The 17829-nt window shown below is 39.7% G+C and overlaps 1 protein-coding gene across 3 annotated transcripts in view; it reads right to left on the reverse strand.

The window, feature by feature from the left end:
* LOC102309003 (protein diaphanous homolog 1) overlaps nucleotides 1-17829 on the reverse strand; it is a 99725-nt gene that overhangs the window by 3966 nt on the left and 77930 nt on the right. For all 3 annotated transcript variants that reach the window (XM_005948894.2, XM_005948896.2, XM_014329797.2), the window contains 9 exons: nucleotides 13691-13789; nucleotides 13494-13588; nucleotides 13018-13119; nucleotides 12403-12642; nucleotides 11862-11991; nucleotides 11528-11652; nucleotides 11182-11346; nucleotides 10598-10730; nucleotides 6497-6586 (listed from right to left, as the gene is read on the reverse strand). In XM_005948894.2, the coding sequence (XP_005948956.1) occupies nucleotides 6497-6586; nucleotides 10598-10730; nucleotides 11182-11346; nucleotides 11528-11652; nucleotides 11862-11991; nucleotides 12403-12642; nucleotides 13018-13119; nucleotides 13494-13588; nucleotides 13691-13789 (1179 nt within the window). The remainder of the gene's footprint in view (nucleotides 1-6496; nucleotides 6587-10597; nucleotides 10731-11181; nucleotides 11347-11527; nucleotides 11653-11861; nucleotides 11992-12402; nucleotides 12643-13017; nucleotides 13120-13493; nucleotides 13589-13690; nucleotides 13790-17829) is intronic.

The raw sequence follows: 17829 nt of genomic DNA on the forward strand, positions 1-17829 counted from the left end.
GAGCGTATGTGTCCTGTGCTGAGCTTGTCCTAAAAATTCCAGCCTACAGAGAAAAGCCTCTTCAAAGGCTGTCAGACCTAGCTCCTTGCCTCTCTCATCCTCCTCCACTTCCCTCTTGAGAGAGAAGACAGAGAAGAGGAGGCGAGAAGAGGTGATACAAGTCAGGATGAGAAGGTTGTTACATTGGAAGCAGGATGAGAAAATATGAATGTAGACAGAGACCTACTGATTGAAGTATGGAGAAGAAACTCTGAAGCTAACTACATTTAAACACAGTTAACATGTGTGAACTAATATGTGTAAGAAGTGAATACATGAACAGACTGAAGTTTTAAAAAGAACATCAAAGTATTTTTAAATATAACATAAACACAAGTAATAAAGGATGGCAATCTACATGATATATTGAAATGTTTTCAATTATAACCCACACCTAATGAGTTTAGTGGGTATCCCTTTCTTCCCACTGAACACTTCTTAGAAGAACTTCTGATGCCACTCTGGTTTTACCCACAGCCAAAAGAAAATCAACACAATTATATAGATTTTTTTTTTTCTCAACCAGATTTCCATGATGGATGTTTTTGTTTATGAAATGGTCCAATATGGCATAACATGCAAATATTTCTGCCACATAAAGTAATAAAGATGTATAAAGTAAAAACAACAGATACATCTCGACACAGATTTGCATATTTCGGCAAAGTGAAAAGATCTTACTGTTTAAAGCTTTCGGATCCAAACTACACAAAGATATATTCAATTCTCCCTGACCAATCACATTCAACAAATGAAAAGCAAACAACTGATTTCATGTGTAAAGATTAATACTGTGAAAACAGCTGTTAGATATCTCATAGATCACTGGAAGGAGCTGTTTCAAGCCTGAGAGAAAACATGCAGCATTTTTTTGATCCTGAAACATATCAAAGAGCCTTCATACTTTTCAGAAATGCAACAGTTCTTCACCAAACGCCATTATAAACAAACAGGAAGTTTTCAGCATGTGTGTTGCATAAACATACTAGATCTGATATTGACTAAATGATCCATGTAACTGTTATGAGGGCTGGTTGTTACAACAGGAAATGAGATATCAGGACTTACACAAAGACTGTTTTGGGGTTTATTTACTGATGAGTGTGAGATTGAATTTGTGTGTTTGCACACAGGAGGTTGGTCAGTGGCACAAAAAGTATAGTGAAAGATCATCTGTAACAAATTACACCGCAGGAGTCTTTATAATGACTACCTGATTAACATAAGAATGCTTTGTTGTACAGTGCATACTGCTGCCTTTATGAGGGGAAAATAGAGAAACAGGAAGGAAAGTGATGAGAGGATTTGCAGACGGGCAAGTGTAGGACAGATGGAGAGGAGACTGTAACAAGAACTAGCTTAGCTCTTTTGTTAAGGTAAAAATCTCACCCTTATCTCTCATCACAGATGTAACTGCCCCACTATAATGAGTATGAAATCCATATGGCGGTATTACAAGGGAGCAGCCATCTTCACACCCTTTGTTGACTCTACAGAATCTTTAGAAAAACCACAGTCACAACACAACATGGTGCCACATATAGGATGATTGTGTGTTTGCAGATGCAGACTGGACCTCCATCAGTTTCTCCAACTTAGCAGGGACTTGTATCGCCCTCCTCAGGTTGCACTGTGTAACACAGCGCTGCTCTGCAATAAAGTACTGTGGGAAAAGTGACGTCATCTGACACCACTAGTGTCTGTGGGTTAAGTATTGATGCATAAGCTTGAATTTTAGGTCACTGTCAACTGGTGCATACTGGTGTCGTCGACCTTTATTGCCTCAGTGGGTATTAAGCAAGCATGTGACCTCACCAGTTTTCTAGTTATGGCTTGACATTGATATTGATGAGCACCCTCCCATTGTTCTAAATTGTCTCACTAGTATGAATGCGTGTGTGTTTGTGAACATCTGTGAAGGGGTATTTTTCTGTTTTAGTAGGAGTGGACCGTCTGCAGAGCTGGCGTGTGCCTCTATTGTTGCTAAGCCCTTTATGTCTGTCTCTCTGTTGTGATTGGTGCTTTGTCAGCTAGTTGCTACTATGATTGGTTGCTCTAGCAGGGGTCATGACCCAGCAGATGGGTTTCTTGTGTGTTCATAGACACGTCATTCCTCTACTTAAATGGCTCTGAACACAATGAAATTAGCCCGATGTATCCAAGCTGTCTATGTTTCTGCAAAGTAACAGACAGACGCAAAGCTAACAATCTAAAGCTCAAACCAAAACACTGATAGTGCTGGATGCAAGTCTGTCTGTCTTCTGGAATGAAATTTGCCAGTTTGAGTGCATGTATGGGTATGCAAACATCCATGTGTGCCTTTGTTGGCATGCGAGCATCTGGTGTGTGTGTGTGTGTGTTTTTTGTCTCTGTGTTTAAGAAGGGGGTAGACAGACGGAGGGCAGACAGCTGAGGATCCCCCATACAGTCTGCTCATTCGACGCAGCCAACACTCCCACATGGACAAAGTGAGCTGAGGTGCAGGTCAAAGGTGAGGAGTTTTATAGCTTCCATAGCCTCGTGGCTACCCATTCAGTCACGCTGTGAAAAAATGAGCGTGACAACACACTCAATACGTCCCCTTAGTAATCTTTTAAAACTGAGTTCGTGACGTCTACAGTTGCAGCAGCTGTAAGGGTAGGAAACAAAGAGGAGAGAAGGGAGGAAGGTCTCCACAATAGCAATCAATCAACAGCTCCACAGACAAAAACAGTAAACAAAAATAACATTTGAGGCTGTTGTATTTCAACTAAATATTTTTATACAAGTATAAATCTTTGTTGTGTGTGTGTGTGTGTGTGTGTGTGTGTGTGTGTGTGTGTGTGTGTGTGTGTGTGTGTGTGTGTGTAAGAAGGCTATAAAAGCTTAGTGTTGTTACACAGGTTATATATCATTTTACAATAGGATATCACTTGTATACATATAATATGACTTGCAAAGAGTGTGTGGTGTTGTTGCCACATTTTCAACTATGATCTATAAACAACACCTCTGGTGTAACGAGACAGTCTTAAATGTACTTTTCACAAAACCCAAACATTTTTCTCTATTATCTGCCAATAAATGCAAAACATATAAATACCTTCAGTAAGCTGGCTGTAGGGTTTCTACACTGCTATGTTGAAATTCTTTCTGTACCTGCAACTGTAATGACTGAAACTGAACCAATAATGTTGGACTGGGAGCAGTTACTTTTATTCAAGAGGAAAGATGGAAGTCTAGACATGAGTATAGATAAGTAAATATCATTAGACTACAGTGGCTTGTGTTATGACTCTAAACAAGCCTGAATGACTTACAGCCCCATTACATATTTTATTTTGTTTAATGAAGAGCAATCAATGCACCATCTTAAGTCTATCTGCAGATGAGGGCTACATTTGTCAAGAAGAATATAATGTATATATAAAACAATATAAACAAACAGTAAAAACTTCAGTATTAGTAGCATATTTAGACTGAAAGTGAGTAGACGCATACATGTATACTGTCTTATTTATTGTGGTTTTGATTATCACTTTTCAGTGTTAAGCTAATCAAGTTTGCTCTGCCTCAGTTCCCGTTTCTCATTCAACAAAATTATCTAATCAGGGTGTGTTGCAGCAGGAACTCCTTTTTTAGGGTTTTAATGTTGGGTTTCATTGTGACTATATTTTATAACCTAAGAGAAAATACTTTTAAGGGCATTAATGATTGGACCCATTTCATAACATCCGATCTGTAATAACACTATTTGTGCTTTAACTGCGAGGAAAAGAAAATACTTTGAGGCAAAACCTGCAACCAAGTGCCCCACCTACTGGTATTTGTTAATAAATGTCAAAACAAGAAAGGATGGGGGATTTGAGAAACTTAATGATGCCACTTTTATGAGTACTTACAGTTTAGATGCATCTACCTCACATTATCTCCCTGTGATAAGATTATGAATAACCTTTTCACAGAACTGCGTTTCCTTAGTGATGTGTTACTACATAACAGAGACAGAAAAAAATGTACTTGTACTCTGACTTGTATTTATGTTTTTTCAATTTACCCTGTGTGCAACATTTTTTAAACACATATGATATTATACATAACATCTGTGAAGGGGTTATACATACATACAATATTTTTTCCCTGCTCTGTAAGGCTGCCTGTGGCTTCACTGGTGCCAGATATGTTGAGCCAGAGTCAGGATGTGCCTCCTACTTCAGCTTTACTAAATTAAGACTTATGACTCAACTGGCTAGTCAAACATGTGTGCAAACACATACACATACACTTCCTGCTGTGTAGGTGAAAGACTCAAGGCTCTTCCTGGCATTAAGAAGCAAAGTGGGCATAGTGGAAAGGAGAAACCTTTGAATACCAGTCAGGAAAAACTCCTAACAAGGATAAGAATGCCACCAAAAAACAAAAAACAAAAAAAACAAAACAAAAAAGAGCACTGCTTCACACCCTCCACATTCTCCATGGAAAAGCCTGAACTTTGGCAGAACAAAAACAGAAATGACACCATGGGGTAAGAGAGGAGACAGGGGGGGAGGGACTAAGCAGAGATGTGATACATCCAGCCACTTATATTTTCCGACAATCTCCTACCACAGAAGTATGTGCAGGGAGGAAAGCTCTTTCCCTCCCTTTCTTTCACATACACATGTTCAGGTATTTCCTGTTGGGAGTGTGAGGTGGCCCAACAGCATTATGGATGACTGAGTCCTCAAGTGGGCCCCATTCTTTCTTCCCTGCTCCTGCTTCTCCCTTCATTTTAATTTTCACTGCTGTCTCAGCCAGTTTAGTGGTGATGAGCCTGAGCTATTTGTTACTTTATTTGTTTTTCTGCTTTTTTCCCCCCTTTTAGTCTGAAAATTACATCTGAGAGGTAACTGAAATGTGGAAAAGAGAGAGAGTAACAACAGATAAAAAAAAAATAAGGGACAAATACCTATAACTGTATTTATTTGAAAAAGCTATTCTCATTGTAAGTAAGACTTGAGATATTCCTTTAAAGTCAGGGAGGCTGGATTTGCCTGACTTCAGATCTTTTTTCCCTGGCAGTCCAATTTAGCACTCTGGTGACATGGAACAGTCACAAAACAGTCACAAAATGTAGGATTTCTACAAGGAACAGCTCATCCCCAGGGATGTTTATCCATTCTACTTTTCACAAACAAAATGTCTGGAGGAAATTAAAGAATGTTTTGGTTTAACATACACTGAAGGTCCACCAGTTTTTATAGATGGAAGTGGGGTGCAAAAAGAACCCAAAGGTTTTCAAAGATTATCAATTCTGAGTCCAAAATAAAGAATTGAAAGAGTTGTATAAAAAAAACAAAAACAAAAAACAACAGATTAGTAGGAACAGAAAAGAGCAGGGACTACCCTCTGGGTCTTAGTGCAATTCAGGACCAGTGCTTCACATCTGGCTTCTATTGTGAAAGGGATCGGGTTGCACAAACTCTTCCACAACTCTGCTTATGTGCGAAAACTGAACCCACACAAGAGTGCGTGTGAACAAAAACACACACACACACACACACACACACACACACACACACACACACACACTCTCTCTCTCTAGAGTTTTCTCTTTCTTAGCTAATGGGCAGCGGGACACTTTCCCACTCACAACCAGGAATCATGTTACAAAGTTACTATACTAACAATTCCTGCTGCCTCGCTTTCATTTGCATGATCTTACTAGGCCATACAAGCCACAGAATGGCAAACAAAATAGGAAGGTGGGAGAAAGTACTTCAATGTCTAATAAGTCAATGAAATTGAGAGCACCAAGGCTATAATATTGTAAACTTTTACATTTTCTCTTTTAGTGTAAAATTGTAAAACTATTGGTATTTTGTAACGACTATGTGGGTCCAACTCTGCTCATAAATCCTTTGGTGTAAATTGAGTTTAATCTCAAAATGACAAAGAGCAAAACATATCTTGACTTGAAGTTGCTAAAGGCACCTGTGTCCTCATACTTTTGCCGACAATAACTTACCACAACTTTTGTATTGCCCACTCACGTCAACAAACTTTCTGCCTACGGGCTGGTTTCATCCCCCTCCTACATTCATTATTTATCATATTTTCCTACTCCACCACCACACCCTCAGCAGTTGTTTCTCCCTAAAGTATCCTACTGTCCACACCCACCCTTGGCACTCTCCCTCTTCTTTTATTGTTGTGCCAGCCTCTGATTGCACTGGCTTTGCCCCTATAACCATGGTGAAAGAATATTACCACAACTCAGCCTGTGAGCAGAGCAACAGATGGAACAAAGGCAAAGGAACATAAACAAATCTGTTGTTGTGTTGAGAGAAGATTGGAGACAGAATGGAAAGTGAGATAGAATAAACGAGTCTTATATATCTGTGGAAGTAAACTGAAATCTGTAAGGCAAGTAACGCATGAAACGTGGAAACATATGCATATTTTGTGAAGATTTACTGTTTTGCTTGTGTGTGAGTACCTGCTTGACGTGGTCCTCTCTTTCTCCTGAAAGCAGCACCGGACTGCAGCGCCTCCAACAGGCCATCCATGATACCAGTTTCATCATCCTCTGTAAACACCATCAAAAAACATAATCAGTAATAAATCAAGAAACGATAGATCAGTATTAATACGTAATGAAGCACTTTAACTTCTATGCATGACACACACATACAGCTCCATTATAACAGACTTATTATTTTTAATCAATACTAGCCATCTAACAACAGGAGAGAGAGAGAGACTGGTGCTTTTACAGAGTTTTCTGTTTTTCTAATATAGCACTATACACAGTGTGGATCTTCATCAGCCACGTGGCTATTTTGTTAAATTAGCTACATTAACCCAGATAAGCAGTGACCTACTTCAGCTACTTCCACAGCTAGGGGCTACACTATGCATTTTCAGGGAGACGGCTTCAGATATACACAAGCCCACACTTATTGGAAAAACAGCCGCTGAAACCAAATCCACATAAACAGAATGAATGCATAATTGTGGCTTCCAGTTAAACTGGTACAAACTGGAAATTAACCTTTTATCTGTATAAGTTTACAGGTACAGCTTACATGGGTGGTCTCTTGTTTACAGCTACATTTTCAACAGAGCTTCAGTGTCAGGTGGCAATAAATAAAAGAAGGTGGGTTAAACCAGGCAGGATGCCCAATCTCAAAGCAACATGTGAGAGTACTACTTTGACTATTTTGTGGGCAACATTCAGTGGCATGGCTCAGCACTCACGCAGATGGCTTTAATTATTTTTGTTTGAACCTGAATGGAGACAGAGGGGTCTGGGGAAGGGCCAGCGGGGTTGGGGGTTAAAGGTTTATGCTGTCTCTCTGTTTGTTCCCCAACCCCCACATCTAAACACAGCACACAGCTCTGCTCACACGCACAATATTTAATCCTGCAGTAAGCCATGAAGCAGATGGCCTATGGTCTCGCCTGTCACGTCAGAGAAAGTCTCTCTTACACACATCCCAAGACTACCGTGGCTCATATACACCCCTTAATGTCCATGTCCTAGAACTGCAGACTGGGATCAAAATCAGAGATTTTTCTTCTTCAAGGGAAACACATCTGGCAAATTTCCGCTTGTGTCAATCACATGGCTGGCTTAAAACATGTTTGCAAGCACACAAACACACAAATGTGTTTTGGAACACTGCATTGAAGGCACTGAAGGACCAAACAATGACCTAGCTGTGTATAAAACATTACTGAACTAATGAAGATTCAGCTTACAGGCCTAGGGGCCTGTGCTCTCAATAGTATTGAGCAACACTATTAAATCAAAAAGCAGTTTTACAAGTTTACGTTGTTAGCAATAAGTGACATAAAGGGGAAACACAAGACACTGGTTTTCATTGGTACTGAATGGTACTTGAAAGTCAATTAACTAATTATCATACATTGAAATAAGCCTAAAAAATATATGATTCAATAATACTACTGACCATAAAAAGCAGAAGGAATACACACATATTTAGTGCTTGACACAAACAGTAAGTTACTGACTAAAGCATGTAAGAACATAAGATGGATTAATTAGGGCAATGGCATTAGACTGAGCTCTTAAAGATGTCTCTTTCGATCCGATTTGCAATAAATGCGCGCACGCTCTGACACGTCTCACATCTCTCTCTCCCACACACACACACACACACACACACACACACACACACACACCATATAATCTTGTGTAGATCAATAGCACCCCTAATGGATGTTCACACATCAACAAATGAAAATAGAATTGGAAAAATTTAGCTGTTGATGATGACAAACGTGCAGATGACAGCATGATAAAGAAAATCAGTGAGTGGAGAGATCTTTTTTCTAATGTTTTTCTAATGTGCCATGAATCTCTCCATTTTTCACAGTCACCTGCAGTGAAGACATCAGGCAACTCAGGCTTATCCTGTCTCATCCCCTCTTGTGGCTTGCGCCTTTCTCTAACCCCCTTTTCAAAGAGACAACAGCAGTCTAATCCCCACCAGAGCATCTGCTGCCCTACTATCCTCCTTCCTCTACCCTCCCCCACACTACTGTTTCCTCACTTGCTCTCTGTGTGGAGCACGGGCACTCCCAGTGGTAGTTCCCATACAAGCATCTATGTGAGGATAAACCAGACATGCAAACACCCTTTGCCACATAGATAAAAAAAAATGGTCTCAGGTATTCTTTTACAGACTGTACTGACACCTAGCTGTAGAAATAAGGAATAGTAGCAGCAAGCTTTGGTGTATAGCCAAAGATGGCCCAGGGATAGTAGTAGACTGTTTTTAACAGATAAAATTAGAGCAAAAAGCTAAAAAGCTTGGAATGTCAAGTACTGGGTGTGGCAACAAAATACTCTGCCAGTTTAGTATACTGACCCCTGTATTTATATTTGCTATGCGAGTCAGAAAAGGCAAGTCAAAGCACTTAATGAGTCAATTATAAAAACGACAACATGTAATGATTTCCAAAGAATCTCAACATGATTTATACACAGTAACTAGCATCACATGCTTAGAATATGTGCAAACAGACTCCACTAAGTCTCTGACTCACATGGGAATGGCAAGGCCACAAACTGCAAACACACACTGACCTTCCAGGGTTTAACCAACAACTGGTATTATATGTTTACAGAGACAGAAAGTCAAAGGAACATTCAGAGAATTCATGAGATAGTAAGGGTATGCAAGTAGATTCGTGAGAGACAGAAAAAAGGGAACCAGGAACATGTCAGCGTGTGAAAGCACAGCTGCTGAAAACAGCCATTGTATAGCAGCCAGTATGAGGGTTATAAACAAATACAGAACAAAGACCAGGTGGGTGGGTGTGCCAAATTTGTGTGTGGTTAAATTCAAATAGGGGGTGTAGAAGGACTCCAGGCTACAGGACAGTCAAATATTCCACCTGTATGTAAATGATCCCTGTCCACTAAATGTGTGCACAGAGACACTAATCTTTGAGGCACTATTATGTTCCATGTGTGCACGTCTCGAGAGGCTGAACATGAAACTTTACTTTCTATTATATATCTTCCATACTTTAAACACTGAGGCAGAATTTTCTAAATGGAGTCTTGGTGGCTTGAACTGCCCTTTAAATGAACTGCATACAAAAGGGGAGCTAAAGGGGAAAACCTGGCAGTGGTAAAATAAAAGCAAGAAGGGGAGAAGAGAAAAGAAGCCAGCTGGAACATGCACTACTAGAATAAAGCCCATAAAGACTTTTTGTAAGAGTTTGAAAAGCAGACACACACACACATTTTGGCCAGCATAATGTTTTTTCAACATATGGGCAAAGCAAAACAAAAAACATTCACAACAAAATGACACAGTCATTTGTAACACACACACACACACACACACACACACACACACACACACACACACACACTCTTTAGAGTACCAAGGCTATAGCACATTTCTACAGTGAAAAAGCAGGGGCTCTGCAGAACATAAGTGGAGCCAGAGAGAGGAGGAATGCACTGAAAGTAGGTCACAGACTGAGAGAAGGGGGAAAAAGTCTGTGTATAAATATGCGTCTCCAAGGCAGGATTTGAGTGCTTACTGTGTAGACAGGGACGAGAGAGTCAGTATGCATGTGTTTGTTAAAGGGAACAATAATGCTACCAGCAATTTTTAAAGTGTAAAAGCATTACCAGAAGAGTGGAAACATGTTTTTTCCTGATAAGGAGAGTTGGGAGCTATTTCTGTATTCTTTTGGGGGTGGAAAATTTCATGATTACTGGAGGAGTGAAAAGAGGTCAGGCACTTCAATGCTGTCCTCAGTTTATGTGAAGCATCATTGTTTCTTGTTTACTTTAAAACAGGTCATCAACATTAATACACACAATACAATACACACACACACATATATACACACACACACACATATATACACACACACACATATATACACACACACACACACACACACACACACACACACATATACACACACGATGTGTGGACTCTGACTGCCCCCAACAGGAATCTGAGGGAAATGCAAAGGAAGAGACGTGGCAAGTGTCTCTCCAGTTCATTGACATGCACATAAATATATATTATGCAGCAAAGGTGACCTGCGTTGATGTCAGGGAGCTGGTTCTTCTTGAGTTTCTCCTCTTTTTCCTTTTCTGCTTTCTCTCTCGCCAGCTTGGCCCTCTTGATCTTCTCTTCAGCCTCCTTCCTTTTCTGATTCTCCTTCACTGCTTGCTGTTGGGGTAAGAAGTAGAAAATATATTAAGTTCTAGCTACATAAATTCAACACAGAAATCGTTTAAGAATATCTTACATATATTTAAAGAGTGAAAGTGAATAAAGCAACCCATGTATGATGGATATGATGAATGAAGTTTTGTACACAAAACTTCAAAACCATTACTGGCCATTATTCTTTATGACTGGCAGACAAGTTATCTAAGGTGGAGCCCTCCCAAATGTTTAAACAGATAATATAATGGAGTGACTCATTTTGTCAACACAGTCAGATGTACAGTCAATCCTTTTGATATTTGCCTTTGATGCATTACATTATTTGCAACTGAACTTGTGTTTAATTTTGTTCGTAATACATACATTCATTTCGTAGGTTGGTAAGAAAAGACTGAAAACCATAACAATCTTGTTTTTACTTCCTTACTCGTTTAGACTTACACATACACACCTGGAACATGTTTTTGAAGTTGTTGAGATCCCCAAATAATTCCTCGACAGAGATCTTTTTCGGGTCAAAGACAAAATAGTCTCCCAGATCACTGTATTGCTTTTCCATATTCTTGTGCATCAGATCTAGTTTCTCATACTGTTCTTGGGCATGGCTCACAAAGCTGTAAATACATTGTGTTAAGGTACACAGAAGTGTCATTCAAACACAAGAAAACACACAAAAAGCACTGTCATCACGACATGACATTTCCATTGATTTCTTTTTTTAAAAAACAAAAACAAAACTCATTGACTAAATGAGGCCAACTGAGCAATTCTATTTAATAGCTGAATAGAAAGGATATCGACATCTTCTCCACGAACAGGTCCTTATCATTTTGTGGAGGAGGAAAGGTTTCCAAATCTTTCTGCAGGCTCTTGATCTGACGGCCCATCATTTCTAGGTTCTTCTGAACTGTCTCTGCAGAAACTGCCATGGACAAGGAAAATGTTGTCATTGCTAAGCACCCACAGATGAAGCTTGTCATATTGGTATTGACTTGAAGTGACTGATACAGTGAATAAGAGCATTAAATAGATCTCAGGTATGATGTGCTATTTGCTGAAACAATATAAGCACACTTTATTTAAAGATCTGTTAAAATAATATGTATAATATGGGTTACATGTCCCACGCACCTCTGCTGGCCTTTTCGACATGAATGAGCTCATCTGTAAAGCTCATGACATCAGGATACTGCTCCTGGCACACGTCAGCAAGGAAATTGAGCAGTGTCTGTTTCAGATCAGCTGATTTTGTGTCACGAAGCTAATTAGAAGAAAGAGGTATTAAAAAAAAAAGGACACAATGTCAACATAGGTGTGAGTAGTTTCTAATCCTGAATGTACATTTTGACTGGACTTTTATTGCCCAGTTTCTATTATTAAAACATGTGATAAAAGTACAACTATAAGTACAGTATAGTGTTTATACACTCAGTGTAGCAATATTTAAAGATGAAGAATTTACTATCTCAAGTCTTTATGCTAGTAATAGCGGTATATATCCTGTACCTGAAGCCATGATGACGAAGCCGAAGAAGAGCCAAACAAGACAAAACAACAACAACAACAACAACAACAAAAAAGTCAGTATTTCTCCAGTTACATACATGATTTTCAGTAGATTCATTCAGTTTTTATTGTGGGTGTGTGTCATATGATCCCCCTTTCACTTCACCTTGCACAGGTATGATATGGAGAAGCCGAATGCTGCTCCATTGCGAGAGCCAGAATTCATATAATTCCCAACAAGGAGGATGATCTGCAGCAACCTGGCGAATGTATCACTTTTCCTAAGCTCTTCACAAGCTGCTGTCACAGACACCACATCTGGCTTGATGTTGTTCAGCTGTTCCTCAAACTGCAGCTTGAACAAGATGGCCTGAAGCCGTGGCATCAACCGCTTCACACTGGACATCTGGAAAAACAAGAGAGGGGCATACGAGACCATTCCCTGTTTGTTGCTACAGTGAGTGTGTGTGTGTCTGCACGTGTCTGAGAGCATGCAATTATGGGTAAGTGCAGTGAGTTCATCCATTACCGAAATCTACAGTTGAACAAAGCCCCTTTGTTTAACAGCATGAGGACATTCTGTGTGTCTAATTTACTGACAAACCATCTTAGAAAACGAACCATCTCAACACTTTCTACAACTCATACTGACACCCACAACAAGTTTGTGGTTAGTCAGCTTCAAGTCAGCCGACAATTTAACAATAACCATCTTATCAAAGAGAAGTGTCTATTTTTTCCCTGCGCTTTCATTTGCACATGTATATGCAAGTTTCCTTACCACTACTCCAAACTGTTCAGACTCAGCCAAGTCATCGTATTCATCCTTCATATCTGCCAGGACACCCAGCTGGTCTGGTCCTGGCAGTTGCTTGATCAGGTTCTAAGTGACAATGAGAGAAATGTATACCGGAAGACACATGAAGAAGCTTGAAAAAGTTGGATTTTTATTTACTATGTCATAAGGATCTTAATATGACTTCAGGGTAACTGAAAGCCTTATAAAGTTAAATAAAAATGTCATTTTGCTGAAAATCAACAAAACAGGTACTCTGAAATAAAAGTGTAGATAAAGCACACACTATCATCCAGTTCATTTTTTCACTTATCAGTCTACAGATAGTCAAACACATTAAACCTATAAATCTAGTATGAGAGGTAACACAGGAATAAAGGAAAGAGAAAATCCTTTTTATCAAATAACTATATTTTATTTTATAATACAAATGAACAGATGCATAACAACACAGTCAATACCTGAACCATGGACTCTGTGAGGACCTTCTCATTAACCTGCAGGATGGCATTCTTGATCTCCTCATAAGGGATACGGAATGATCCCAGGAAAATAGCTTCATGAGAAAACACAAGAAGCATGACTTACTTAATTATGCCCCATTTTATGCATAAAAAGCATGGTCATGAATATAGTGGTATCAGGATAGTGGACTTACAGAGATTCTGTGAAGACTTTGAGTCAAGAATCTTCAGCTCTTTCACCTTCTTCTTCTGCACCTGTTTCTTTTCATCCCCACCATCCTGCTCCTTTTTAGCTGTAGATATGGACAGAGACAAGGAAAACTTTATATTCCCTTACGGCAAGCAAAAAGAGGAGCCTTTGTAACAAAATTTTCTTGTCATCTTTCATAATTTTAAATGACTTGTACCCTTAAACAGAAATAACACTACGGGGGGGGGGGGGGAAGAAGTGACATTAGTGATAAAAAAGACAAAGTGGATTTGATTGATGGACAGAAGGCACATGTGATGGCTATAAAAACTGACAGACTTGGCACAGCTTTTACTTTTTTCATTTTCTCCAAACTGTATGGTGTCATGGAGGTGTCAGGAATATCACATCAGTGGTTTGGGGTACAACTGAACTAACATGAAATGGCTGCAGCACCAGGGGAAACATGTCCCTGGAGCATGTGGTCCTTTTAAATACGGTCAGACAGTTGTTCGCTGTAAGGCATTTGAAGTTTGGATTCACCACGCTGCACATAGACACACCCACCTATTGCACACACTCACACTCAGAGGCATTTTTCATTAACTTCTTTTGACAAGGTCAGGATTGTGACTGTAAGGATGTGTCAGAGTGTGGGGGAGGGTGTGAACTAGATTAGAATGAGGAGTGAATGATGAACACGGGTTTGACCACATAGCAGCCCACTCTACACATAGCCAGGCACATTAGGGTCAGCAGAGATCCAGATGTCACAACTGTTGTTTCCATCAATATCTAACCATTTGTACTTGATATTTATAAGCTACTTGTATCTCATTATATTGTTTAAATGAATTTTCAGTTGTGGGTCAGAAAAAGAGTTGAAGTAAATTTGGGATAGATTTTTGATATTTTATCGAAAGACAAATCAAGAGCTGTGCATAGAGCCAGACCAATAAAATTACCTGACTCTATGGATCAATCATCTATAGTTATGGTCTTATAAATGTGTTATCATCAGAGTTTTTCCATCAATGTTGCTTTAAATTTGGTATGCACATTGCAGAACCATCAGCTGCATATACCAGATGATACATTACAAAACTTGCTGGTTTGCAGGGACTCACATTTTGTTTTGCCGACTAGTCCATAAAATACATGGTTTTCCCTTCTGCTGCATGCTGGTCTATAACCCTGAGTGTATCTTTTCCAACTAAATCACAATTTGAGACTTATCAGCCTGTCTATAGCTGCATCCTTGCCTCATCTTTATAAAGCTGAGATTCAAGAACTCCACACATATACAAAAAGAAGCTACTGCAAAAAGTCAACAATGGTGCTGGCAAAAACCTTTCATCATCAGCAGACTACCTGCTTCAACTGCCTAAAGATGACCTGATGCAGTGACATCAAAAGTTATGGTTTTAATGTCACAGAGAAGGCAAGTAGAAGGGCAAAAACAGAAATAGAAATGCGGATACGGACCGACCCTTATGTGTGCTTAATTATCAGTGTTAGTAAAATCTATTTTCAGTTCCATTCAGTTACCTACCCCTACTGTATAAGCAGTCTAATTTCTTAATTTCCTCAGTGATTCCACTGTATCATACTCGAGTGTTTATCTTCAAGTGCAGTTTATTAGAAAAGCAAAAGATGATTTTGGTCAAACAGCGGCACTGTAATCTATTCTCCACATAGACAACGGCGACAACAACAGCTTCACAGTTCTTTCCTTCATCTGTCCACTCATCAATATGTCCAGTCAAACAGTGCTTTGTCTCGATGTGAGACACCTATCAGCCAAGCAGGCTGTTAATGAGCCAGGCTCCTAATGAGCTCCTCATCTCTCAGTTTAGCCATTCATTCAGGACACACAGATATACACAGAACAGTCAGTTCAGTTGACTGCAGCCTTAAAAAGGCCCATTGTTTCTGTCAGTATTAGCTTCAGCTTTATGAAACTCCCTACTGATGGTCAACCACCATTTGTGTCTTAGGCTTCGACTTTGTATGTTTGCTTATGTGTGTTGTCATATAGTTTGCATTATATCAGTATATTCAGTTGTGTGTTTCACCACCAGCAGTACTACTGCATGTTCAGTGTTTCATTACTAGTCCCTGCTGAGGCCAGGAAACCAAAGCAGGAAGCCAGGAATCACAGACACACACAGGATAGGAAAATCCATCAGGACATCTGAGCGGAAATGACTGTCTTGCACAAACACAAAGAGAAAGTCACAGCTGAAATGTTATAAAGAAAGGAAGTTGCAAGCTTACACAAATAAACATCATCAGAGAGACACAAACAAGGAAACGGACAGTCACAGGAAATAATTCAAGATATCCCATCTAAAAATGGAAGAAATTAAGTTAATGCTTAAAGCACAACATCAAATCCCTGAGATCCTTACACATGCAAATACTGATATGGTGACCTGTACAATAGACACTCGTATATAGATATACTACAAAGAAGATTAATCTGGATAGTAATCTAAACAGCTCAGTTTGGAAAAAGACGAGTGATCTGGTAGCAGCATCATGTCACGAGGTCAGTGTGTGTGTGTCTTTGGGAGCAGCAGAGACCCAGTGAGGGAGCATGTGTCTTTGTGCATGTGGAAATCTACAGTGCTTCAGTGCCAGCTGCGCTCTAGCCAATAGAATCAGTCCTGGCTATGTTGACATCATGGCTGATTCATAAAATGGGGTCTGGTGTTCACATTGTAAAATGGCTGCTCTGTGGTTTCCACAGACAGCCCACTCTTTTCATTTATGAGCAGATGGCACCTCTAGTGGCTGCTATGGAGCATTGCATCGTGCTACTCTTAGTCATTGTGGGGGAGGAAAGGAGATGACTGGGGTAGAACACACATGTGTGACTAGGCACACAAACATACACAAGCCACATGGACGCAGTTGTGGAATGCTGACATCTTAACATCCACATGTTTTATTGTCCCAGCTGCCTTTTTGTTAAAACCATGATACACAGAAGAACTCTTTTCTGGAAATAAAACACTACCGCCAATTGCACGCACGCGCACACACACACACACACACACACACACACACACACACTTTTTCCTCATCTGTCAGTGCCAAGCAGCTGTTGGGGAGACAAGGGGGGAGAGTTCCAGGAAAAGCTGTGGTGTGTGTGCATGCGCGTGCACAAACACACATGTGTAATGAAAAGACATTCTTCCATTTCTGACTTCTGTTTCCAATTAAGTGGAAGGGGGGGGGGGGGGCGAAAGTGGGGATAGAGGACTAAAGAAAGTACTTGAGATCATGAAATCCAAGTCATGCTGCGGTCTTTGTCAATATGTAACTAAGTGTCTGTCTGACCGGAGCTACACAAAGGGGAGTCTGTTATCAGTCAGCAGACCTGAGTGTCTACTTAACCAACCCTTCCTATTCCCTTCTACTTCATCCCTCACTCCTTAAAAGGAGAAAATGTGTAGAGGAGATGGTGTCGAGTAGCCAGAGTAGGATAGGGAGAATGAATGAAAAAGAAATTGTATGTATGTATGTATGTATATATGTATGTATGTATGTATAAAAAAAAAAAAAATAAAAAAAAGATGAAATGAAGGATCAAGCTTAGTAGGAATAGAGAGAATCAAAGAAAGGAAAAATAACCAAGTACACTTTGATCCCTTTAGCTTCAACTCAAAGAATAACTTTAGCCCACTCTCAGAAAGCATAGCCTCTTCTCTTTACTATCGCCTTTTCAGTCTTTTCATGTGGTCTATTCATCCTATCATCACCACTCCCTGTTTGTGGAGTGCTGGCGTTTATTTTTAACCCACTAAAAGCTTTCAGATGATGTGCTCCATTGTATATTTGTGGCATCAAGACTTTTTCATAGTCCCTCTGGTGGTGAGATAGAAAAAATTAACTTTATATAGCTTCAAACTAACTTTTTTTCCCCCCATTTAGCATTCCAGGGCTGTTGGAGATCAAATAAAGTGGAACAGAAGAGAGGGAGTATAGTTTCAACATCAACATCTGAGTTGAGGGGTTTTGCTGGAAAAAGTTGCTGAATGTGCTCCAGAGAAAGAACTAAAAACAGATCTTCTGCCAACCTCTAACATCAACAAAGACTGAATGTATTACAGGCAAACGTAATGAGAACATTATGTT

Source organism: Haplochromis burtoni, unplaced genomic scaffold, assembly GCF_018398535.1.
Source record: "Haplochromis burtoni strain Fernald_Lab_line unplaced genomic scaffold, NCSU_Asbu1 Contig_599, whole genome shotgun sequence".
Classification (NCBI taxonomy): domain Eukaryota; kingdom Metazoa; phylum Chordata; class Actinopteri; order Cichliformes; family Cichlidae; genus Haplochromis; species Haplochromis burtoni.